At 43.7% G+C, this 26741-nt stretch overlaps 1 protein-coding gene across 7 annotated transcripts in view; it reads right to left on the reverse strand.

Annotated features, from left to right (window-relative positions):
* Window positions 1-26741, reverse strand: part of WDR33 (WD repeat domain 33) — a 104916-nt gene that overhangs the window by 63628 nt on the left and 14547 nt on the right. For 6 of the 7 annotated variants that reach the window (XM_040427971.1, XM_040427965.1, XM_040427968.1 and 3 more), the window contains exons 2-6: window positions 10149-10378; window positions 8795-8863; window positions 7150-7254; window positions 6949-7044; window positions 3596-3747 (exon numbers count right to left, since the gene is read on the reverse strand). In XM_040427971.1, coding sequence (XP_040283905.1) covers window positions 3596-3747; window positions 6949-7044; window positions 7150-7254; window positions 8795-8863; window positions 10149-10352 — 626 coding nt within the window. In that variant the 5' untranslated portion in view covers window positions 10353-10378. Of the gene's footprint in view, window positions 1-3595; window positions 3748-6948; window positions 7045-7149; window positions 7255-8794; window positions 8864-10148; window positions 10379-18111; window positions 18122-26741 lie in introns of those variants that run through there. The other variant, XM_040427969.1, reaches the window with a different exon arrangement.

Consider the following 26741-nt stretch of genomic DNA (forward strand, 5'->3'; position numbering starts at 1 on the left):
TTTTTGGGGGGGGGGGGGGGACGGAAGTTTTACTTTCTAACGGCACCATTTTTATTGCATATAATGTAGGAGGAAGCTGGAAAAAAAAATTCCAGATGGGGTAGCATAGGGAAAAAACATTTTCAATTGTTTTATGGCATTCCCTATGCGGTAAAACTGTCACGTTAACTTCATTCTGGTCAATACGATTACAGTGATGGAAAAAAACTTAAAATATTTTTTTTCTTTGTATTGCCATATTCTGCCCCAATAAATTTAGTCGTTTTTATCAATAAAATTTTGGAGTGAATATGAAGTGTATTATTTTTTTTTGGGTGGGGTGTTGAAGCAACAAAAAAAAAAATATATAAAATCGCGAACTGGCCATTCAGATTTTTCTCCCCCCATTTTGACGTATGGGATAAATACTGCAGACATAACTTTTTAATTTGTTAAACATAACTTATTTTTTTTATTTTTTTACATGCAGACTACTGATTTGAATGTTTATAAAATCTTTATGTCCCACTAGGAGATTTTAACATGCAATAGTCCGATTGCTTCTCCCATAGAGTGTAATGATTTAACATTGCAGCTTAAGGAACTTCTCTATGACAGGCCTTGGAGCCTTCAGAAGGCCAGAGGGTGCCATAGCAACCAAACAGCTCACTTGATCTCAAGGGGGCATTCGGCCCCCGGGAGCACAGTGCTCCCGGGAAAAGACCACTCAAATGCTGTGGTTTCAATTGACCATGGCATCTGAGGGTTAAATTCCATTATCTGCATTATCGACAATCACAGACTCTGCCTCCAGGTATCTGAGTAAAACTGCAGCCTTCAGCAGCTATAGCGCCTGCTCAGCATCTGAGTGGGCACAATCTTTAAAACCCCTACTCGTGCCATATATGTAGTGCAAATCCTGGAAGGGTTAAGCGAGAGATTTAACAAGACAGTCGTGTGATGTGCCAGTCTTGAGATCAATCCCATGTCATAAAATCAGGCAAATCATCCAGCAGTCCATCGCATAAACTGAAATCTAGATTATTTCTGCAGTCATCTGAGCCAGAAAACTGACGGAAACATAAATGTGCCAGTGCCTCCAGGCCTTCTCCTTTTCCAAAAAGTGGAATGGGTGATGTAGAAAGCCACTGGCGGCAATTCTATTGCACTGGGTTTGCGACTTTTTTTTATTTATTTTTATTATTATTGTGAAGGGACATAATAAATCTCCTCCAGTTTTCTGGAAAAAGATTCAGTATAAGTTGTATTTCTATGCCTCCTTTACTACAAAGTCCAGAATGCGTACAAATTTTAAATAATTAAATACAACTTATGCAGATTTTTTTCCCCGATGAAACTACGTAATATATAAATCTGCTTTGCTTCTCCTGCTCTATAAAACATACTGTCTGGAGCCCAGACACCATGTTCAAAATGACAGGTTCTCTTTAACTTAGTGACACACATTACCCTCTGTTACATGGAAAATACGGCCTAACACATACTGAAAAGCTGATTGGGGTCTCCTAAGACCCAGTGGATCATGCAGTTACCTGGCATGAGCAATCAAATCACTGGTTGAAACAGCGCATTGCTACTTACTGACCTTTACAGACGGTGCTCATTGAGCGCTGTGTATACAGTGACGGGGAAGGCAGCGACAGTAATAGATAGTGTTGAGCGAACTTGTGTTTTACGTTCGGCGTCTAAAGTTCGGGTTATCGAAGAATCGCGTTATGGATTCTAAATTCAGTTATGGATTCCGCTACCACAGATCATAACTGAATTTAGAATCCATAACGCGATTCTTCGATAACCCGAACTTTAGACGCCGAACTTAAAACACAAGTTCGCTCAACACTATTACTGTCGCTGCCTTGCCTGTCACTGTATACACAGCGCTCAATGAGCACTGTCTGTAAAGGTCAGTAAGTAGCAATGCGCTGTTTCAACCAGTGATTTGATTGCTCATGCCAGGTAACTGCATGATCCAACACTAGTAATAGATTATCTCTGCCTTCTCCATGGGGAGTCTAGCTGTTACTGAGAACTGGCTCCCACTCTGGTAGCGGCCTTCTCTGCAAGGACGTTCAGAAACTTCCTTGATGAGATAAATGCGCACTGCTGGGAGTATATAAAGTGTATGGGCAGCCTGGAAGCAGTTAAAAAATACCTGTCACCACAAAATTCAGTACAATCTTCAGTATATCAGAGAGCAGGAGGAGCTGAGTAGATTTAGTTATATGGGAAAAGATATAGTTTAATGTAAAATGATTCAGTAAATAGTGTAATTTATACCTCTGCTATTTCTGATTTCTTTGTTCACATGGGGACAGTGATTACTTACCTTAAAGTCCAGCGTTCAGGGGCTTGCTCAAGGTTGATCAGCCTGCTACTAGTAAAGTTGAGGTACCCTGCAGAAACTCAAAGTCTGTACCATGATAAAGACACTCCTTTATAAAAATTATAACTACCATCTTAAACTCTGTAAAAGATTAAAGGCTGACGTCTGATTCACTGTTTCAGACTCAAATGTACCAAGTGCTGGAAGAAAGGCCACTACACAATAAGGATTGTTCCCAGTTTTCTAATTATAGGGAACTGCAGTGTAAGGGTATCTTTTTCTAAAATAAAACAAAGCATCACAGGATACCTTCTGAACTCATCTTGCCCTAGTATGGCAGATTAATCAGGGTTGTCTAAACCAGGAAATCAGTGAGGTCTGTGGTGAAGAAAGGTTTCAGCGGCACCAATGATATTAGATGCTCTCTCAATGGTAAGGGTACAATTTAAATACTAGGTCCAGTCATTAAAATGATGACCCTTTAGAACACCTATGAAAACATGATATATTCAATAACCATATCTGAAACAAGACAGGATTCACAGAAAGCACCTTCAGTTGTGTGATTCGTTGATTTAAATGCCAAGTCCTGGAGGGCCCTTTTATACCTTGCACTGACCACCACACACACACACCTGAAGATGGTTTTGCAGATGCCATCTCAGTTTTCATACACTGTGGTTAGTACGAGTTGGGGATAATCTACTGGAGGATCCTTGCATTACAAGCATGGAGGTCTGTTAAATTGCATTGTGCTGTAGATTTAGTTTACAAAACTCAATGTGAGTGAATTAAAAATAATCTTTGAAAGATGAAACTAATAAGAAATGTAAAAAAAAAAAAAATAAATAAACATGGGGAAAGAGTGTCCAGCCTTCCTAATAACCACTCAAAGGACGTCCCACATAGGTCTCCCCATTTCCTGTAGGATTTAGCACTGTGGGAGTGGGTGGTTTTTCATTTATTGTCATAGTGAGTGTAGCTGTCGGTTTTATTGTATGGATTTGTGCTTTATTTTGCATCTGTGAACTATTAGAGGCACAGAATTCTTTATTTGTAAAGCAAACGTCTTGGCATACACAGTTTGTGCGAAAAACAGTACACAATGCTGTGATCGAACACAATGAATAACAGGAATGGACGTGCATAAGATGCTGCTTTAACCTGATTACCAAGCCTGTCCCCCCATGAATACCTGAAGACTTCAAATAAATACAACACAGAAGGCAAAGATTAGGAACATCTATGGAAAAGGGTAGAGTGGTTATAAACCTGGCCTCTCTAATCGCCTCCTTATGCGCCTGGAACATCTTGACGTTATTCATGTTGGATTGCCAGTACTTCACATATCCACTATGATCAGCAGTCAGCATCCACATGTCATTATGGGACCAGGTCATAGCTCGGACTGGGCTGTCATGAGCCTAAACAGAATGTAGAAAAGATATTGACTCAAGTCTGTGCACAACACTAAGGAAGGAAGCAGGTTTACGTAACATACTGAGGATTTGTTCACACAGTGCAGTTCTGATACAGTTTCTGCATTTGTTTTTTGTTTAAAGGGGTATACCGTTTGGATAAGAACTAAATAGTGTGGGGATTTACAGCTGGAAACCCCATTGATTATGAGAAGACGGACCCCAGAATGAATAGAGCAACAGGTAGAGCATGTGCACTGCTGCTCCATTAATTTCTATGGGACTTCTGAAGATAGCCGAAAACTGTACTCAGCGATCTCTAGAACTCCCATAGAGATGAAGAAAGTGGTAGTGCTCATATCAGACTTGCCACTCCAAGTAACTTGCTACGATCAGAATACCCCTTTAATGCAGGAGTGGATTCTATGAAAAAAAGAAATGCTTTGGAAAGAGTAATAACTTTTTTTTTTTTTTAAACTATCAGAAACTGCACTTTGAACACAGCATTACGCCTCTGTTCTCATTAAAGGCTACTGTCACCTCTAACATAACATGAAATTTACGTGCATTAGGCTACTTTTACACTGGCATTTTGGCTTTCCGTTTGTCAGATCCGTTCAGGGCTCTCACAAGCGGTCCAAAATGGATCAGTTTTGCCCTAATGCATTATGAATGGAAAAGGATCCGCTCAAAATGCATCAGTTTGCCTCCGATCAGTCACCATTCCGCTCTGGAGGCGGACACCAAAACGCTGCCTGCATAGTTTTGCTGCCCGCTTGACGAAAATGAGCTAAACGGATCTGTCCTAGCACACAATCTAAGTCAATGGGGACGGATCCATTTTCTCTGACACAATAGAAAACGGATCCGTCTCCCATTGACTTTCAGTGACGGATCCGTCTTGGCTATGTTACAGATAATATAAACTGATCAGTTCATGACGGATGCATGCAGTTGTATTATTGTAACGGATGCTTTTTTGCAGATCCATGATGGATCCGCCCAAAACGCGAGTGTGAAAGAAGCCTTAGTTGTTTCCTTGAGTTAAAAAGAAAAAAAAAAAAGAAAGAAAAGAAAAAAGTTGCACAATAAGTTTCAGTCTGCAATCACCATTCCTTCATTCACTTTGAGACAACTTCTATTCAGCTTGCAACATGCTTTTATTTTCACTTGGTTATGCCCATTCCAGTACTACATGTTGGATGTTAAGGAATCTCATGACAGACATTGAAAAAAATATTTTTCCCCTCCCTTCTTTGCTCCTCTCACTTAGCAAAGAGACAGGCTGTGTGACTGTTTCCTACTGTTTTGTAGACTGCTGTCTTCTGCCCTCCCTCAAGACCTGGATGATCCTTTCCACATTTCCTTCCACTTCCTTTACATCTTTAAGGCCTCATGCACAGGACTGTATATCGGTCCGCTATCCAAGGATCCACAAAATCTGGATATCTACTGTTTGCTCCCTACCATTACAAGAAATGACTATTTTTGTCAGCAACACGTTCACAGTCTCATGTGCGGAACGGACGCACAGATGCTCACAGCACATGGATGACATCCATGTGCTGTCCGTTTTTTTTTGGCAGACGAATAGAAATAAACAGGTCCGCGTGCAATCCACAAAAAATGCAGATTAGACAAGGCAGAATACAGCGTATGCATGAGGTCTTAAACTGAAAAAGCTGGCAGAGGATCTATGTCAGGAGCAGCAGGACAGCCATGTATTTAGAAAGACACTTGATTTTGTATTTAGGACGCAAAGATTTCTTTAAAAACAGCGCAAAGATGTCCACAGCCTTTGAGATGCCAATTCTCTACTAAAGAATAAAAGTTGGTATAAAGTAAAAGGGTGTTCTTAGTACAATAACTAATTGTTTGACCATATTGGAAGTGCAGAGAAATAAGGCTACCAATTTAGCCTGCTAACAATCATATTCATGTGTTGCCAACATCCCTCAGCCTATATTGCTATTGATCATTGTGGCTGTGGCCCAATTGTTTGGACCCCTGCTGATCAGACATGGATAGCATATCCTAATGTATCAATCTTTAGGGATAGCAGGATTTTGCTAAGTCTTTGGAGACTTTGTTACTAGGAAACGTTGCATACACACATGGGCATAGGCTGAAGAATAGCAAACCTACACATCACAACCAATGCCTCACAAGAGATTAAACTGAAAAAAATATCAAAACATGTTGTTTTTTACTGGAGTTAAAGAAGAACTCCCACAAACAAAAAAATGTTATTCCCAGACTTGACTATGTAATCTGTAGTGAATGTAATCTTCTTACCAGTGGCTGCATTTGTGAGTTATAACCTCCCTTCTGCTTCTTGGCTGTGTCATGTGACCATCAATCAGACTAACACAGCATCTTGGGGTCCATTCACGCGTCCACAATTTTTTCCCGGATCCGTTCTGGATTTCGCGAAATGCAGAACGCATATTGCCGGTGTTCAGGTTTGGCGGATCCGCAAAAAACCTACAGACGTGTGAATGGACCCTTATGTGTGGACAGGAAGTCAGTTTTTCTATGTATTCCTATGGTAGCCTCAATGTCAGTCTCATAGGTGTGAAAAGAGACGTAACAGACTTCCTGTCCCATGTCAGTTGGAGATCAGAGAGTTGGTCACATGACACATGCTACAATAAGGATCCTTTCAGACGTCCGTAGTGCATTGCGGATCCGCAATACACCCGGCCGGCACCCCCATAAACCTGCCTATTCTTGTCCACAATTGTTCTATTTTTTTTCCAGAGCCACGGACCGGACATACTGTGCTCTCCGCATCCATTCGGTCCCCACAGAGAATGAATGGGTCCCATTATACGGACGTGTGAATGGAGCCTTAGAAGGAAGGAGATCACTCACAAACAGTCACTGGTGAGAAGATTACCTTCACTACAGATTACATCATGTACCATTCTATCAGGTCAGAGAACAGCGTTAGCGTTTCTAACTATGCTGTCAGACATATTAAAAGTTTAGATCAGTGTGGGTCTGAGTGCAGAGACCCCACCGATCCCAAGTACCAGGGGTCTGAGTGCAGAAACCAAACAGATCCCTAGAATGAGAAGGGGGGGGGGGGGGGGTGCAAACAATAGCAGCAGTGTCTATGGCTTTTTTTTTATTTATTTTTTACGTTCGTGAACCTTTAAGTCACATTGATAACATATGGCCTCACACGTCAATCAGAAAACTAACCTGTAAAATAGTCTCAAAATTAAATGTGAGACCATTCCATAAAGTGAATTCCCCACTTGAAGCTCCAGTTACTAATCGGCGGCCTTCAGGAGTCCACTGTAAAGAGACAATTAATAATTGTTAGTTTTACATTCAGGCCATGGACCTTTCAGGAAACATCATACAACTTTACAAAGGTAAAAATATAAGTCGAATACATACCCGAACAACAAATACAGGGCACTTCACTTTGTTGGTAGATGTACGCACAAACTTTGTAGTCACAGCATTGAGAGGATTATTAAGCATCCCAATGGGAGGCACCAACTGCAAAACAAAAACAAATCAATTCAAATTAACTAGGGGTGCACCGAAATTCCGGCAGCCGAAAATATCGGCCGAAAATGTACCTAATCCATTTCGGCCGATATTGTTACATATCGGCCGAAAATATGGGGTGTAGGATTTGTCACCCACCATCTGCGGGCGGGCGCCGGGCGGGCGGTTTACTGCATCTTTACTTTACCTTACAATCGTGACGCTCCAGTAAGAACTCTGCAGGCAGAGCGGAGGGCGGCGTAACGTCACTTACTCACGTGACGCGCCTGCTCCGCCTCCTTCATTCATAAAGTGGGCGGAGCAGGTGCGTCACGTAAGTAAGTGACGTTACGCCGCCCTCCGCTCTGCCTGCAGAGCTCTTACTGGAGCGTCACGATTGTAAGGTAAAATAAAGATGCAGTGAGTGATGCTGTGAGCAGCAGGGCCGGGGCTGTTATGGGTAGGGGGATCGGTCTATGGCACTGCTATGGGGAGGGGGGATCTGTGCACTGTTATGGGGAGGGGGGATCTGTGCACTGTTATGGGGAGGGGGGATCTGTGCACTGTTATGGGGAGGGGGGATCTGTGCACTGTTATGGGGAGGGGGGATCTGTGCACTGTTATGGGGAAAGGGATCTGTGCACTGTTATGGGGAAAGGGATCTGTGCACTGTTATGCCCATAACAGTGCACATATCCCCCCCCCCCCCCTCCATAACAGTGCCACCCACAGATCCCCCTCTCCATAACAGCGCCACCCACAGATCCCCCTCTCCATAACAGCGCCACCCACAGATCCCCCTCTCCATAACAGCGCCACCCACAGATCCCTCTCTCCATAACAGCGCCACCCACAGATCCCCCTCTCCATAACAGCGCCAATCATTAAAAAAAAAGTATTTTAAAAGTATTTGGGCAAAAAGGCAGTTTCGGTTTTCGGTCAAGGGCATCCTGAATTTTCGGTTTCGGACCAGAATTTTCATTTCGGTGCACCCCTAAAATTAACCTAATAAGAACATTTGTGCACATTTCATGCAGCTATTTTAGTATTGCAATATACAAGTACAGCATTATGCTGCAGGGCTTAAAAAGGTTTTCCGGGATTTACATATTGATGGCCTATCCTCAGGATAGGTCACCAACATCAGATTGGCGGGGTTTGACTGGGACCCCTAACAATCGGCTAGGCCAAGAGACGTCTAGTTCATCGGTCACATGGCCTGGGCGCAGCTCAGCCCCATTCAAATGAATGGTGCCGAGTCATGATACAGAGCACAGTCTGTATCAAATGTATGGCTCTGTGCTGAGTAAGCTGTGAGGTGGTTGGGGGTGCTCACTGGGGCTCTGTGGAGTGCAGCAGCTTCGTCAAACAGCTGATTGGTGGGGGTGCCTACAGTTGGAGTTCTGCCACTCTTACCTTGATGACGTATCCTGAAGATGTGTCATCAATATGTAAGTCCCAGAGAACCCCCTTTAAAATAGCAGATGTGGTCGTCCTTGGAGAAAACTATTACAGTTCAATAACAAGGCTATAAGTTATAATAGCTTACATCATTGTAATATCCGGCATCAGGCTGGATGGCTCTCATGTCTCGCTGATCTCTCTGCCATACACGATTCTGAAAAAAAAGCACAGAATACTGTCAAGCAGCAGCTCTAAAAAGAACATTTAATGTAGAATATACACAAAAAAAAAAAAAATATATAAAAAAAAAAAAAAATCACTGAAACGTATCCCTTATCTACTTTGATCCGACACTGACTCACAATGTAATGAAAGTTATGTCCTTGCAACATTACTACTATAAAGCTTCCAGCTTACATTATTTTTCGGAATGGTTTCCAATCTTTTATAGTGGCTTTTTAAATACAATTTTTGTCATGCATTTTTAGGCTTATTTCTCTATAGAGAAGATTATGGAGAAACATTGCGAACATCTGGCTGTAGGGTCTATAAAAAAAAAATTTTTTTTGCCGAGCGCTATTTTCGGGTCTCCCATAGCGGTGAATGGAGGGGGGCCATGCATGTGTGGATATTCTCCCTTCACTTTCTGGGCTCTGTTTTGGAGATTATGGCAGATTACAAAGGTGGGAAATGCATCTGACATTTATGTAATATATTATACATGTTGAGCTGGGACAACCCCTTCAAATGGGTAGTCCCAAAATTACAAAGACAGCCTTGCACTCTGTGCTACACCATTTTCACAGTTCCCATTCACTTCTATTGAAATTACAAAACCAGAGCAGCACAACCAGTGGCTGCTACATGAGCGTTGTCCATTATCAGGAAAGAATGGCCGATATGGCCCTTAACCTTTTCATTTCCAAAAGATATGGGAACCGTGGTGTGCCTCTCCGCTGACTGTTACGACGGCCCACTTACACTCTATTGCTTAGAAGCCTTATTTATCTTCCTACCCCTCACTTCAGAATATAGGAATCTATTTACTAAGGGAATTACAATTTACCTTGGAATTGTTGATATCGATGCATTATTAACATATTGTATTACTGATGTATCTTTACTCTCATTGGCCACGTTGTTGTAAAATTCTGATATGTCTTAAGGGTTATGTATATCATTGCATACTTTTCTGACTGCTTTATATCACATTTTGCTTGCTATTCTTTAATAAAGAGAGTTTAAAAAAATAAAACTTTTGATTTATTTCAAAATTGTAGCTCAGGATAACATAGAACAGTGATGGCTAACCTCCGGCACTCCAGCTGTGGTGCAAATACGACTCCCAGCATGCTCTATTCATTTCTATGGAGTTCTTAGAACAGCCAAGAAAGTGTGCATCTTAGGAATTGTAGTTTTACCACAGCTGGAGTGCCAGAGGCTAGCCATCAGACATAGAATATTGTGATAATTCCCTCAGAATTATCTACTGTACTAACCTCAAGATACTTTATGACAGAGGGATTGTAATCTATAGTCTTGCGATTCACAGCCTTCCTCATGCGCTTGCCATCGAAGGTGAGTTGTTGCATGGCCTGCTGCTGTGCATAGTCAGGGCGTTTGTAGAAGAGCTGGCGAGGAGCCTGGTGCTGAAAGCGTGGCATGTGGAAGAAGCGAGGCGGGGAACCAATTTCTGTTGCCATTGTGATGATTACAGCAGGCTAGGATGCTTTAAAAAAAATAAAAATAAATATATATATGAAATAAATTGTTAAAACAAATAGATGAAATAATAATTATTATTATAAAGCAGAAACCACATTGGCAAACGGGGGGGGGGGGAATTAACAGATTTGTGGGAGTATACAGCACACACTGAGCTTATTAAATCTACCTTGAGAACTGTCTAGCAAAATGGGGCATGGCTAAAAAGTTGAGAATTTGCCAAATGTACTAAGGACGTGAATCATTTTTGGCACAATATATTGGTGTTAAATGTATGTTAATTCTGAATTGGCCTAAGAAAGAAAAAAACTCAACATGCCTAGAGTTTGCACCATGTCATCCATTTTTGTTTGTCTGTGGGCTTCATGTACTGGATTAAAGAGACACTGCCATTCAAAGAAAAAACAAAAACACACACTTTAAGGCCTCCTGCATACATCCATATCCGTTTTTGTGGTCGGCAAAACATGGATACCGGCCATGTGCATCTTGCATATTCCCTTGCACAGGTCCTGTGCCATGTTAAAAATGTTTATTCTTGTCCACAAAAGGAGTATAGGACATGAACGGGTCTGCATCCGATCCTCAAATGTGGACTAAAACCATGGTAGAGTGCTTGAAGCCCAAGTGGGGAAGAACAGATCACTTACATGGTGACCTCCTTTTCATCTTTTTAGCTGCAGACCTGTAAATTCCCTTATTAAAGTGTAACTGCTATTCTATTTTTTTTGTGTAATATATAGGGGCAGTGATACGGACCATTTTTGTAATATACTTTAATTACTGAAATCATACATTTTTTTTGGAAAATAGCTCTAAAGTGGCCCATTTTGAGTCTTAGCAATGCTCCTCTGTCTTTTACATAACAGTCAGTGCTGAGCAGGTCTCCACAGTTAGACAGGAGCATTGCTAAGACTCAAAACACTCAACTGGTTGTGCCTCTCCGCTGCCCTATTTCCAGCCTCTTCCTGCATTTCCGCTATTCTTCTGGCTGCTTTTGGTCTCTGATGGACCTGAAGTATTTTGGTCTAGTGACTGCTGCGGTCATAGTGACATGCTGTTTAAGCACATGCGACCGTTGAGAACAGTGACTGGCCGCAGCATTAACAAGACCAAGCTGCTCCGGTTCCACCAGAGATCAAAAGCGGCCAGGAACATAGCTAAAATGCAGAAATGGCGGGGCAGTGGACAAAATTATCACCTTTTTTTTTTAAATGGGCACTGGTTCAGTCCATACGGGTCATCCGTTCCTAGCTCAGGCAGCCACTTTAAAGGTGTTCTTAAGGAATAATTGTAAATGGCTACCAGCAACCAGTCCTAGAATGTGAGCAGGACTGGTTACCTCCCCTTGCAGAGCTATCTAGAGGGTGAGGAGGCAGGGCCTCACTACACACTAGGCTCTGGCACTTGCATATACTACATATTGGAGAGTGTTCCTGTCAGGCTGCTCAGTTGCAATAGCATATCATAGGCAGGATTACATCTATTGTAAAGCAGTGCAGCGAGTAGAAAAATTGCAGCAAAAACCTGTTTGAAAGCACCATTAACTCACAAGAACACTAAAACCAGTTCTCCAGATTAACACAGTCACCAATGGGAAGGAAAAAAAAACAAAAAACATTTAGGAGTTAAAACGCACCCAAGTGATATTTTTAACCTTCAACCACGCTACACAGACATAGGGTTGTAGCGAGTATCGGATTATCGATACTTTTGTACCGGGATTTGACATTTACCGATACTAGGCTGCGCAGCCTAGTATCAGAGAACATGGCGAACGCTGCTTTCAGCACGCCATGTTCTTCTCAGCAGCACAAGGGAGAAGGAGTCTCTCCCTCCCTCCCCCCTGTGCCGCTGCTGGCAATAAGAAGAGAGAGGGGTGGGGGAGGGGAGGGGCTATGGCCACTGCACCACCAACGGTGATAACTCACCCATTAATACAAATATAGGCGGCGGGTGCCGGCGGCAGAATCACATAGCCGGCACCCGACCTCTGACAGGGTGCTGCGATCAGCGGCAGTTAACCCCTCAGGTGCAGCACATAAGGGGTTAACTGCCGCTGATCGCAGCTCCCTGTAATAGAGGTCAGGTGCCAGCTATGTGATATTTGTATTAAAGGGTAACTTATCTTCATTGGTGGCACATGGCGCCCCCACCTTCCCCCAGTACTAAAAACATTGGTGGCGCAAAATTTTGTTATCGAAACAACCCTACACAGACATTTAAAACAAAGGGAATTTGTCCCCACGATTCTGGACTATTATTTGTAGTAATACATGAGTATTGCTGCACGTAAGGATAGTAATTTTTTTTATTTTCCTACTACCCTCCATTGCCCCGCTGTCTACACGTCAACCCACAGATTTTCTGCTGCGGATTTCCTCTGAAGGATTTGATGTTGCAAAAATGATCAGAAAATCTGTTACGTATGGACACATCTTTAACCCCTTAAGGACGCAGGGCGTGCCGGTATGCCCTATTTCCCGAGTCCTTAACCCCTTAAGGACTTAGGACTAGGGGTGCACCGAAATTCCGGCGGCCGAAAATGGGCCTAATCCATTTCGGCAGATATTGGTACATATCGGCAGAAAATATGGGGTTTGGGATTTGTGGGATTTGTCACCCACCAAGTAGCTCACCATCCGCGCTGTGAGAAGATCGCACACTGCCGCCGCGCAGCCTTCAAACCGGAAGTGCCGTGAGAGAAGTGGGGCACTGCTACACTGCTGTAAGATCGCCTGCGGTAAGTAATTATATTTATCATATTTTAAAGGGACACTGACAGGCCTTCTGAGCATAATTAGCTCTTTATATGCCCCCCTAGGTCTGATAATAAGTTCCCAATTCATATAAGTATTATCCCTGTGCGCATTATAAAACGTTAAAAATAATCTTTATAATCACCTGTCCTTTCTGCCCAAGGGGCGTTCTTTGTGCCGCATTTGTGCCCAGCCGCGTCCCAACTGCCGGATCCTTAGACACGCCCATCTCATTAGTATTCACTTCGCTGGGCGGTATTTTCCAGTCCCCGACATTCGGAGATCCTGCGCATGCGCCCGGCACCCTCGCTCGCTGGGATCACATTGCGCCAAGTGAATACTAATGAGATGGGCATGTCTAAGGATCCGGCAGTTGGGACGCGGCTGAGCACAAATGCGGCACAAAGAGCGCCCCTTGGGCAGAAAGGACAGGTGATTATAAAGATTATTTTTAACGTTTTATAATGCGCACAGGGATAATACTTATATGAATTGGGAACTTATTATAAGACCTAGGGGGGCATATAAAGAGCTAATTATGCTCAGAAGGCCTGTCAGTGTCCCTTTAAAGGTCTTTTACCCCATCAATTTAGTATTTTTTTTTAAATAACCACTTTGGGTGGCATTGTGTGTATAATATCTATGTATCTGTTTAACTTTATATTTTAATTCACTTTCCTTTTTTTTTAATCTATAGCTGAGGCATAGTCCTCTTTAAAAAAAAAGTATTTTAAAAGTATTTGGGCAAAAAGGCAGTTTCGGTTTCGGTTTTCGGTCAAGGGCATCCTGAATTTTCGGTTTCGGACCAGAATTTTCATTTCGGTGCACCCCTACTTAGGACGTATAGGTACGGCATGGGTCCCGAGTCCTTAAGGACCCATGACGTACTGGTACGTCATGAGTTTAAAATGAGATTGCGGCGCTACTGGGGTTAATCCGCACAGGATGCCGGCTGAAATCATTCAGCCGGGATCCTGTCACAACGCCGGGGGGGGGGTCATATGACCCCCCCGTATCGGCGATCGCAGCAAACCGCAGGTCAATTCAGACCTGCGGTTTGCTGCGCTTTTGGCTGATTGGGACCGCGGGGATCAAACTTCAAAATGCATATACATTTTTTTCCATTCCCCCTGCACCCCTGAATGGTTTTATGGCGGCGGGTGGTGCAGGGGGGGGTGTCGCAGGCGGTGCGGCAGGCGGGATCGCGATCCCCCGCCTGCCTCCCCTTGAATAATCGTTGGTGTACAGTGGTATACCAGGGTGTCAGCACATTGCTGACACCCTGGTATAAACGGCTGACATCGGTGATGCGATGTCAGACGTTTAACCCTTTCCATACAGCGGTCCGTACGGACCGCTGTATGGAAAAAGTTAACAGTAAGAGGGAGCTCCCTCCCTCTCCCATCGGGGGGCTGCAGTGCCTTTGCAGCCCACCGATGGAGAGGGAGAGAGCCCCCAGACAGCCCCGTCCTTGCCCTTCACCGTCTGCGAAGTTCTGACAACTACTGAGCAGACGGGGAAGGTTCCCTTGGCAACAGGACGCCGTCTCAGGCATCCTGCTGTCCATGGTGCTGAACAGATCTGTGCTAAAGGCAGAGATCTGTTCAGACAAAGTGTAAGTAAAATACAGTACAGTACCCTATATATTGTACTGTACTGTATTATACAGACATCAGACCCACTGGATCTTCAAGAACCAAGTGGGTCTGGGTCCAGAAAAAAAAAGTAAAAATCCAAAAACACATTTATCACTGATTAAAAATGAAAAAAAGAAAATTCCCTACACGTTTGGTATTGCCGCGTCCGTAACGACCTGATCTATAAAACGATCATGATACTTTCCCCGCACGGTGAACGCCATAAAAATAAAAACTATTAGGAAATTGAAATTTTGCCCACCTTACTTCCCAAAAAAGGTAATAAAAGTGATCAAAAAAGTCGCATGTACGCCAAAATAGTACCAATCAAACAGTCATCTCATCCCGCAAAAATCATACCCTACCCAAGATAATCGCCCAAAAACTGAAAAAACTATGGCTCTCAGACTATGGAAACACTAAAACATGATTTTTTTTGTTTCAAAAATGAAATCATTGTGTAAAACTTAAAAAAAAAAAAAAAAAAGTATACATATTAGGTATCGCCGCGTCCGTATCGACCGGCTCTATAAAAATATCACATGACCTAACCCCTCAGGTGACCACCGTAAAAAAATAAAAATAAAAACTGTAAAAAAAGCCATTTTTTGTCATCTTACGTCACAAAAAGTGTAATAGCAATACCAATCAAACAGTCATCTCATCCCGCAAAAAATTAGACCCTACTTAAGATAATCGCCCAAAAACTGAAAAAACTATGGCTCTTAGACTATTGAGACACAAACATTTTTTTTGTTTAAAAAATGAAATCATTGTGTAAAACTTGCATAAATAAAAAAAATTGTATACATATTAGGTATCGCCGCGTCCGTGACAACCTGCTCTATAAAATTACCACATGATCTAACCTGTCAGATGAATGTTGTAAATAACAAAAAAAAAAACGTGCCAAAAAATCTATTTCTTGTTACCTTGCCGCACAAAAAAGTGTAATATAGAGCAACCAAAAATCATATGTACCCCAAACTAGTACCAACAAAACTGTCACCCGTATTTTCTAAAATGGGGTCACTTTTTTGGAGTTTCTACTCTGGGGGTGCATCAGGGGGGCTTCAAATGGGACATGGTGTAAAAAAAAAAAAAAACAGTCCAGCAAAATCTGCCTTCCAAAAACCGTATGGCATTCCTTTCCTTCTGCACCCTGCCGCGTGCCCGTACAGCGGTTTACGACCACATATGGGGTGTTTCTGTAAACTACAGAATCAGGGCCATAAATAATGAGTTTTGTTTGGCTGCTAACCCTTGCTTTGTAACTGGAAAAAATATATAAAAATGGAAAATCTGCCCAAAAAGTTAAATTTTGAAATTTTATCTCTATTTTCCATTAAATCTTGTGCAACACCTAAAGGGTTAACAAAGTTTGTGAAATCAGTTTTGAATACCTTGAGGGGTGTAGTTTCTTAGATGGGGTCACTTTTATGGAGTTTCTACTCTAGGGGTGCATCAGGGGGGCTTCAAATGGGACATGGTGTCAAAAAACCAGTCCAGCAAAATCTGGCTTCCAAAAACCATACGGCGCACCTTTCCCTCTACGCCCTACTGTGTGCCCGTACAGTAGTTTACGGCCACATATGGGGTGTTTCTGTAAACGGCAGAGTCAGGGCAATAAAGATACAGTCTTGTTTGGCTGTTAACCCTTGCTTTGTTAGTGGAAAAAATGGGTTAAAATGGAAAATTAGGCAAAAAAATGAAATTCTCAAATTTCATCCCCATTTGCCAATAACTCTTGTGCAACACCTAAAGGGTTAACGAAGTTTGTAAAATCAGTTTTGAATACCTTGAGGGGTGTAGTTTATAGAATGTGGTCATTTTTGGGCGGTTTCTATTATGTAAGCCTCGCAAAGTGACTTCAGACCTGTAGTGGTCCCTAAAAATTGGGTTTTTGTAAATTTCTGAAAAATTTCAAGATTTGCTTCTAAACTTCTCATCCCCAAAAAATAAAATATATCATTCCCAAAATGCTACAAACATTAAGTAGACATATGGGGAATGTAAAGTCATCACAATTTTTGGGGGTATTACTATGTATTACAGAAGTAGAGAAACAAACTTTGAAATTTGCAAATTTTTCAAAATTTTTGGTAAATCTGGTATTTTTTTTATGCAAAAAAATTACTTTTTTGACCCAATTTTAGCAGTGTCATAAAGTACAATATGTGACGAAAAAACTATCTCAGAACGGCCTGGATAAGTCAAAGCGTTTTAAAGTTATCAGCACTTAAAGTGACACTGGTCAGATTTGCAAAAAATGGGAGAGGGTTTTTCAAAGTAGAGTGCGGTGTGACAAAGTTGGCGTTTAGCAAATCTAAAAGTTTTTCCAACTTCCACCACTTTTCCTGACAATTTTGAAAACTGTCTAGTAAGGCATGATAAATGACCAAAACACAAATCTGGGCATGGCACGTGTGCCAGTTTTTGGCACCATTTGAACCAAAATTTTAGCTAAGGCTACTTTCACACTAGCGCTTTCACTTTCCGCTATTGAGATCCGTCATAGGGACCTATTCATTGTCAATGGGGACAAAACTGAACGAAACCAAAATGCATTCCTTTCCGTTTGGTTCCGGTCCCATCACGGACAGAATAATGTTGCAAGCAGCGTTTTTCTGTCCGCCATGTGGTGCAGAGCAAGACGGAGCCGTCCTAACGCACAAAGTAAGTCAATGGGGATGGATCCGTCTTCTCTCACAACAGAAAATGGATCCATCCCCCATTGACTTTCAATGGTGTTCATGACTGATCCGTCATGGCTATAGAAGACAACCGGATCCGTTCATCACGGATGCAGCCGGTTGTATTATGGTAATGGAAGCGTTTTTGTAGATCCATGACGGATCAGCAAAAAAACGCTAGGGTGAAAGTAGCCTTATTCTGTTTGGTAAAACTTCCAATATGCTGACTGCCTGCAGATGCCACTAGGGGAAGCATGCGTTACCGAGTTCAACGAAGATTAGTATGCAGTAAGATAACACTGCCTCTTGTGGCCACTGGTAGCTTAAAGGCGTTGTGCAGCCAGTACATATTGATGACCTACACCTTATAGACTTGGAGGCCAAAGCCTTAGGCCTCATGCACACGGCCGTTGTTTTGGTCCGCATCCGAGCTGGCTCCGTTCCATGGCCCCGCAAAAAAATCTAACATGTCCCATTCTTGTCTGCGCTTTGCGGACAAGAATAGGCATTTATATTGAAGGCTGTGCCGTTCCGCAAATTGCGGAACGCGTACGAACACAATCCGTGTTTTGCGTTTCCGCAAAACACACCACGGTCGTGTGCATGAGGCCTTATGAAACATAAAATCCTGGATGCTTCAGACGCCACTATATAATACTGTTATACACTGATCTCAGTATGGTAGCCGGCATGTAGAGCCCACCACTTCCTGTGAAGTGCAGTCTAAAGGCTGCAGTTGACTAGGACAGTCTCAGGGTAAATGGTATTTTACAAGCAATACATTTTTAGTCATCAAATTAAGAATAAATCACATCTGTGCTAATCCAGCAGTCTGTCCTGGCAGAGGAACAGACTACCAGTTACCGTATCCAGCATAGCCGGATACCAGCGACTTCTCAATTGACTAAAATGGCGGAACAGACTACATTTCTTTTGCCTGAAACACTGCATTGGGTGGTTAAACAAGTCGAGAACATGAAACCTTGCATGATATACCGTAGATATAACAACCACCACAATCAATGACACCATTCACATGCCACAAATTGTTTCCACAGAACAAAACCGCAGCCCTTGCTCCGGCAGGCTCAACATGGTAGCCATTCATCTGAACCGGTAAAAGAAATACTTCATTTCTCCTAAATTGTAACTGCTCATCTCCTGGGGTTGCATTGTTTATATACCTGCAGTGATCAGCCGCCCACCATGGGGTCCTTATTTCTATTAAAGAAAAAAAAGAAAAAAGTCCTGATGGGACAGACCATACCACACTGCAATGTTAAATGGATTTTTCAAGAATACAGCATCCTCAGGATGGCCCATTAATTTAAAGGGGTTGTCTAACCTTAGACATTATGGGCATATATCGCTAGAATATGCCCCCAATGCCTGATATTGTGGGACCCGCACCTCTTTAGAACGGAGCCCACAAAGTGAAGAAGGAGGAAGCACCGCTCGTGCGTGGCCGGCCTCCATTCATTCCTATGGGATGGCCGAAAAAAGCCAAAAGCTGGCTTGGCGTTCCCACATGAGCCCTCCTTCATCTTGCAGGCTCCGTTATAAAAATAGGCGAAACCCATACCTATCAGATATTGGAGGCATATTCTAGCAATTTATTTTCCACAATATCTGTGGTGAGACAACCCCTTTAAAGTAACTTTTTTTTATTTTATTTGCTAGTTTATTAGAGCTAGGCATGTATACATGAGTTAGGCTACTTTCACACTCGCGTTTGGTTCGGATCCGTCATGGATCTGCACAGACGGAACCGTTCAAATAATACAACCGTCTGCATTAGTTCAGAACTGATCCGTTTGTATAATCTGTAACATAGCCAAGACGGATCCGTCTTGAACACCATTGAAAGTCAATAGGGTAAGGATCCGATTTCTATTGTGCCAGATTGTGTAATAGAAAACGGATCCGTCCCCATTGACTTGCATTGTGTGCCAGGATGGATCAGTTTGACTCAGTTTTGTGAGACGAACACCAAAACGCTGCAAGCTGGTGTCCGCCTCCAAAGCGGAATAGAGACGGAACGGAGGCAAACTGATGCATTTTGAGCGGATCCTTTTCCATTCAGAATGCATTAGGGTAAAACTGATCCATTTTGGACCGCTTGTGAGAGCCCTGAACGGATCTCACAAACTGAAACCAAAACGCCAGTGTGAAAGTAGCCTTAGTCTGTCAATGATTGTCAAAATATCTGTAATTACCTCTGTCCCTTTCCACTGCTCCATTAAAAGACAGTTGCTATGATTTGTCTGTCTCCGGCTAGGAAGAGAGGAAGACGGAGGGGCGGTCCTTCACACTGCATGCCTGCATTAGGCTTCAGAGTGAGGAGGCGTGTCGCTCAGTAATCCAATCTGATTGGCTGGCAGGGAGCTTCTGGCTACAGCAAGTGTGTATGAGAAGTGAGGGAAGGCAGTTTTTGCCTCAGAGAACTGGCAGAGGAGCCATCTTGAGAAGGTCCTTATATTGTAAATGTTTAAACAGCCGTAACTAAGAAAGACTCAAGGAAAACAGTGGTATGTGAAGAAAGTAAAGATTGCTTTATGCTGCAGCAGTAACATATGCTAAAATTTATTTTATTTTATATGAAAACACGACAGTTACACTTTAAGGTCAGTCAGGGTCTGACAAACTGTTTGATAGGGCTGCAGCACTCAGGCAAGCACTGCAGTCTACTCACAGCAACAGACACTGTATACAGTTTGTAGTTGGTACTAGGGATCGACCGATTATCGGTTTGGCCGATATTATCGGCCGATATTGAGGATTTTGAACGTTATCGGTATCTATTTTGCCGATATTCCGATAACGTATTGGGAACACAGAACGCGCTGCTCTCAGCGCTCTCTGTGTTCCCTCCGCAGCACAGGGGAGAAGGAAGCAGTGTCTCCTCCCCCTGTGCTGCTGCTGCCGCCAATGAGAGGAGAGAACATAAGAGGAGGGGAGGGGCTGTGGCCAGCGCTCCACCAATGAAGATAAGCCTTTCATTAATTCATATACAGGAGGCGGGAGCTGGCTGCAGAATCACATAGCCGGCTCCCGACCTCTATGAACTGTAGCTGTGATCTGCGGTAGTTAACTCCTCAGGTGCCGCGGATCGCAGGTACCGCTCATAGAGGTCGGGAGCCGGCTATGTGATCTGCAGCCAGCTCCCGCCTCCTGTATATGATTGAGAGACTTATCTTCATTGGTGGCGCAGTGCGCCCCCCCCCCCCAAGCCCCCCAGTATTAATCATTGGTGGCGCAGTGCGCCCCCCACCCCCATAGTAAAAACATTGGTGGCGCAGTGCGCCCCCCCCCCAAGCCCCCCAGTATTAATCATTGGTGGCGCAGTGCGCCCCCCACCCCCATAGTAAAAACATTGGTGGCGCAGTGCGCCCCCCCCCCCCCCACCCCACCCAGTATTACTCATTGGTGGCAGTGGCCACAGGATCCCCTCTCCCCTGCTCCTCCGATCGGAGCCCCAGCAGTGTAAGCCTGGGGCTCCGATCGGTTACCATGGCAGCCAGGACGCTATTGAAGCCCTGGCTGCCATGATAAGCTCCATGCTGCTGTGTGCACTATGCACAGAGCAGCAGGGACAGTGTGAGCTCCTAATCACCCTGATAGAGATCTATCAGGGGGAATAGGACAAGGGTTCTAGTCCCTAAGGGGGCTAAAAGTTAGTAAAAAAAAAAAAAAAAAAAAAAAAAAAACACAAAAATATTAAGTATAAATGAAAAAGATTTAAAAAAACAAAAATAAATACACGTTAACAATAAACAAAAAAAATACACATTAACAATAAACATTAAATTTCAGCAGATTTGTGTAGGAATTTTTTTTTTCTCAAAAATGAAAATTCCCAGAATATCGGTATAAATTATCGGCTATCGGCCTGAAAGTTCACAAATTATCGGTATCGGCCCTAAAAAATCAATATCGGTCGATCCCTAGTTGGTACTGCAGCCCTGGCCCATTACGTCACTGGCCTAGGAAATGGCTGCAGCGCCGGATATTTCCTGAGGATATTTTACTCTTGGAAACCCCCTTTAAAGCCATTAGATTAGTGTTATCATGGCTGCTGTGCAACCCTGTTCTCAGAAGCATCTCAAAAAATACTTATGTGCTAGGCTGTGTACCTTCAATAAACCAAGCGCAACATTTACATGTTCAGAAGGACTGAGCTCCTCAGAGAAAACCTGCTGCCAGCGAGTCAAGGCAACCAACGAAAGCATCCTTGGAGACATATTTTCACTTCAGAATTTAAAAAGGCAAAAACCTTGTGTGGGTCCAAAACACGAAAGAAGTGTAATTCTTTCCATTATACTTCTGATGCAGAATACTCACTGCATGAAAGTGACAAATCCGGGAATTGCATAAAGAGTGATTCACCCCATAGTCTACATGTGTTCCTCACTTCTCTGCTGCATTACTGTGACGTCTACATGTCTGGAACCCCAGGATGCTACAACATATTCATGCCACTTGTGACCCAACACTCCCCCCTTAAGCAATCATTCAGCCGACAGCCATGTCTCCCTCCTCATACATGTTAGGCTCGGTCGACTGTCTAAGTATATTTAATAGTGACCAGCGGAGAAAGCTGCTGCCAGACACTTCTGTTGGTGGCTTATCTCCCTAGAAAACAAAAAAAATCTCTTCCTGGAGATAATCTGACCGGGGAAGAGGGGGGGGGGGGGATCGGAGTTGAGGGCTCCCCATATACAGTCGTGGCCAAAAGTTTTGAGAATTACATAAATATTGGAAATTGGAAAAATTGCTGCTTAAGTTTTTATAATAGCAATTTGCATATACTCCAGAATGTTATGAAGAGTGATCAGATGAATTGATGTTGCATAGAAATGGCTTCACAAGCAAGGATATTGTGGCTACTAAGATTGCACCTCAATCAACAATTTATAGGATCATCAAGAACTTCAAGGAAAGAGGTTCAATTCTTGTTAAGAAGGCTTCAGGGCGTCCAAGAAAGTCCAGCAAGCGCCAGGATCGTCTCCTAAAGAGGATTCAGCTGCGGGATCGGAGTGCCACCAGCGCAGAGCTTGCTCAGGAATGGCAGCAGGCAGGTGTGAGCGCATCTGCACGCACAGTGAGGCGAAGACTTTTGGAAGATGGCCTGGTGTCAAGAAGGGCAGCAAAGAAGCCACTTCTCTCCAAAAAAAACATCAGGGACAGATTGATCTTCTGCAGAAAGTATGGTGAATGGACTGCTGAGGACTGGGGCAAAGTCATATTCTCTGATGAAGCCTCTTTCCGATTGTTTGGGGCATCTGGAAAAAGGCTTGTCCGGAGAAGAAAAGGTGAGCGCTACCATCCGTCCTGTGTCATGCCAACAGTAAAGCATCCTGAGACCATTCATGTGTGGGATTGCTTCTCATCCAAGGGAGTGGGCTCACTCACAATTTTGCCCAAAAACACAGCCATGAATAAAGAATGGTACCAAAACACCCTCCAACAGCAACTTCTTCCAACAATCCAACAACAGTTTGGTGAAGAACAATGCATTTTCCAGCACGATGGAGCACCGTGCCATAAGGCAAAAGTGATAACTAAGTGGCTCGGGGACCAAAACGTTGACATTTTGGGTCCATGGCCTGGAAACTCCCCAGATCTTAATCCCATTGAGAACTTGTGGTCAATCCTCAAGAGGTGGGTGGACAAAGAAAAACCCACCAATTCTGACAAACTCCAAGAAGTGATTATGAAAGAATGGGTTGCTATCAGTCAGGAATTGGCCCAGAAGTTGATTGAGAGCATGCCCAGTCGAATTGCAGAGGTCCTGAAAAAGAAGGGCCAACACTGCAAATACTGACTCTTTGCATAAATTAGGGATCGACCGATATTGATTTTTTAGGGCCGATACCGATAATTTGTCAACTTTCAGGCCGATAGCCGATAATTTATACCGATATTCTGGGTATTTTTATTTTTGTGGAAAAAAAAAAAATTTCCTACACAAATCTGCTGAAAATTAATGTTTATTGTTAACGTGTATTATTATTTTATTTTTTTTGTAAATCTTTTTCATTTATACTTAATATATATATTTTTTTTTTACTAACTTTTAGCCCCCTTAGGGACTAGAACCCTTGTCCCATTCACCCTGATAGATCTCTATCAGAGTGAATAGGATCTCACACTCTCCCTGCTGCCCTGTGCTCTGTGCACACAGCAGCATGGAGCTGATTATGGCAGCCAGGGCTTCAATAGCGTCCTGGCTGCCATGGTAAACGATCGGAGCCCCAGGCTTACACTGCTGGGGCTCCGATCGGAGGAGCAGGGGAGAGGGGATCCTGTGGCCACTGCCACCGATGATTAGAACTAGGGGGGGGGGGGCGCACTGCGCCACCAATGTTTTTACTATTGGGATGGGGGGGGGGGGCGCACTGCGCCACCAATGTTTTTACTATTGGGATGGGGGGGGCGCACTGCGCCACCAATGACTTTTACTAGGGGGCTTGAGGGGGGGGGGCGCACTGCGCCACCAATGTTTTTACTATTGGGGTGGGGGGCGCACTGCTTGAGGGGGGGGAGGGGCGCACTGCGCCACCAATGAAGATACCTCTCTTTCACATACAGGAGGCGGGAGATGGCTGCAGAGTCACATAGCCGGCTCCCGACCTCTATGAGCGGTAGCTGCGATCCGCGGCACCTAAGAGGTTAACTACCGCGGACCGCAGATGCCGTTCATAGAGGTCGGGAGCCAGCTATGTGATTCTGCAGCCAGCTCCCGCCTCCTGTATGTGAATTAATGAAAGACTCATCTTCATTGGTGGCGCAGCGGCCACAGCCCCTCCCCTCCTCTTGTCTTCCGTCCTGTCATTGGAGGCAGCGGCAGCAGCATCACAGGGGGAGGAGACACTGCTTCCTTCTCCCCTGTGCTGCGGAGGGAACACAGAACGCACTGAGAGCAGCGCGTTCTGTGTTCCCAATACGTTATCGGTATATCGGCAAAATAGATGCCGATACCGATAACGTTCAAAATCCTCAATATCGGCCGATAATATCGGCCAAACCGATAATCGGTCGATCCCTAGCATAAATGTCATGTAATTGTCAATAAAAGCCTTTGAAACGTATGAAGTGCGTGTAATTATATTTCACTACATCACAGAAACAACTGAAACAAAGATCTAACAGCAGTTTAGCAGCAAACTTTGTGAAAACTAATATTTGTGTCATTCTCAAAACTTTTGGCCACGACTGTACACTCAGAAACCTCGACTTCTACGACCGTTTCAAGAATAGTTGAGCAAATGAACATGCTGGGAATTGTAGTTTCACAACAGCTGTAGGTTGCTGACCCCACACAACACACCAATGTGTACCGGGGGGGGGCTTAAAGGAAATGTGCCATCTGTTAAAACCAGATAGTAACATCTTTTTTTCTAATCTCACATTTTTTATTCTGTTTCCTGAACATGACTATAGGGCGGCCATCTTGCCTGAGCTGTTCTTAACAGCATTTACAGAGCATTAAGAAAATTGCTTTACGGCAGCCACCATGGGCGATAGACACAGTGGACAAGAGGGGCCCTCATTGCCTTCTCTGAACAGGTCACAGACCATGCCTAGAAAACATTCCCATAGGTCATTGTACAAGGAAAGAATAGGCAAGATCCTGTCTTATCAGCACACAGAGGTGATATCATTACAGGCAGGTTTAGATTGACACATAAGCAGACAACTGCAGTAAAGTGATCTGTAAAGACCAAGAAGGGGCGCCTATTACTGGACAATGCGAAAACAGCAGGATTTTATGGGTTTTGTTTAAATATAGATATTAACATGGAAAACTAAAAACAAAAATTCTTCTAAAAATATGTTAAACATAATAGGTCATTTTCTGATGACACATTCCCTTTAACACTAATAGGGCTGAAAACGATTACTTGATTGAATTGAGTAATACGACAAAAAATCCCTCGTTTGTGTCATGTGAGGAGGGAAGCAATTGCTATTACTCACCGCCCTGTGGTCGTCCGCCGGCCCGCACTGCACTGTACTGTATGTATCCTGACATCATCAGGTCATAGTGCACGTAAGCGCGCACTATGACCCGACGCTGTGTGACGTCAAGACGATGGAGGAGCTGTGGAGCGGCGCCCCTACAGGAAAGATAAGTACTGGCGCTGGAGACATGGCTAGGAGCAGGAGATGGTGGCACTTGGGGGGCAAGCTGGTGGCACTGGAGGGAGCAGCTGATGAGTTTTTATAAAGAAAAATGTTCTTTTAATTCGTTTTTGTTATTAGAGGACTTGATTAAATCGTTTGATTAATCGATACTCGATTACAAAAATAGTCAATGGTTGCAGCCCTACTAACAGGTCCCTGATCGTGTTGCAAGCTGCTTCTCTAGAGGCCACAGCCTTTAGGATGTGAAATCTTGCGCAGTTCAGTATTTGGCACAGGCGTGGTGAGGGAAAGACGGTCGCAGGCTGCCAGCTTCCTCACCGCGCCTGCTCCGAATACTGAACGGCGCGGGATTTCACCAGAGCACAGGGCTGGCAGACAGATGCGAGCGCTGCCTGGTCCTGTCAATCAGGACTTGGAGGGAGGCGAGAAAACAGAGCCTCTAGGAGCAGGAACAACAACACCCCCCCCCCCCCTCTCCTAGAGGCTAATTGGCATATTATAAAAGTTAGATTTCTGGCGTAATGGGGGCATAGATAAAATTAGGAATAGGCTAGTTAGGTTTAGCTGACATTAGCACATCATCACATAATGTCAGCTAGCTTAATAGGGTTAAATCTGGTGACAAATCCTTTAACCAAGCACCACTAAGTTTATACATGGTTAATCTGCGCAAAAAATCACATTTCCAGTTTTTCAGGTAGTTCTCTGCCCTTAGAAAGGTTCTTTTAATGTCACCAATTTTATGGTGCCCTAACTAAGGGCAGCATAAACTAGTTGCAGATGCTCTTAGCAAAATGCTGGTTCATTTTCTTTAATAGACCCAGATATTTCGCTAATATATTTTAACGATTCTGCTACCCCTTTCCCCTGGCACCTATTTAAAAGGGGTTATCCGGTGATAAATATTGATGACACTGGTCTAACACCCAGGATCCCCGCCAATCAGCTGTTAGGAGAGGCGAGCACTCCACGAGCAGCACAGCCTCCTCCTAGGTTATGTGATGTCACCATACATTGGTCACATGGCCTAGGCGCAGCTCAGCCCCATTAAAGTGAGTGGGGTTGGGCTGCAATACCAAGCACATCCACTATACAATGTACGGCGCTGTGCTTGGAGAGCTGCTGGAAGC

Source organism: Bufo bufo, chromosome 4, assembly GCF_905171765.1.
Source record: "Bufo bufo chromosome 4, aBufBuf1.1, whole genome shotgun sequence".
Classification (NCBI taxonomy): domain Eukaryota; kingdom Metazoa; phylum Chordata; class Amphibia; order Anura; family Bufonidae; genus Bufo; species Bufo bufo.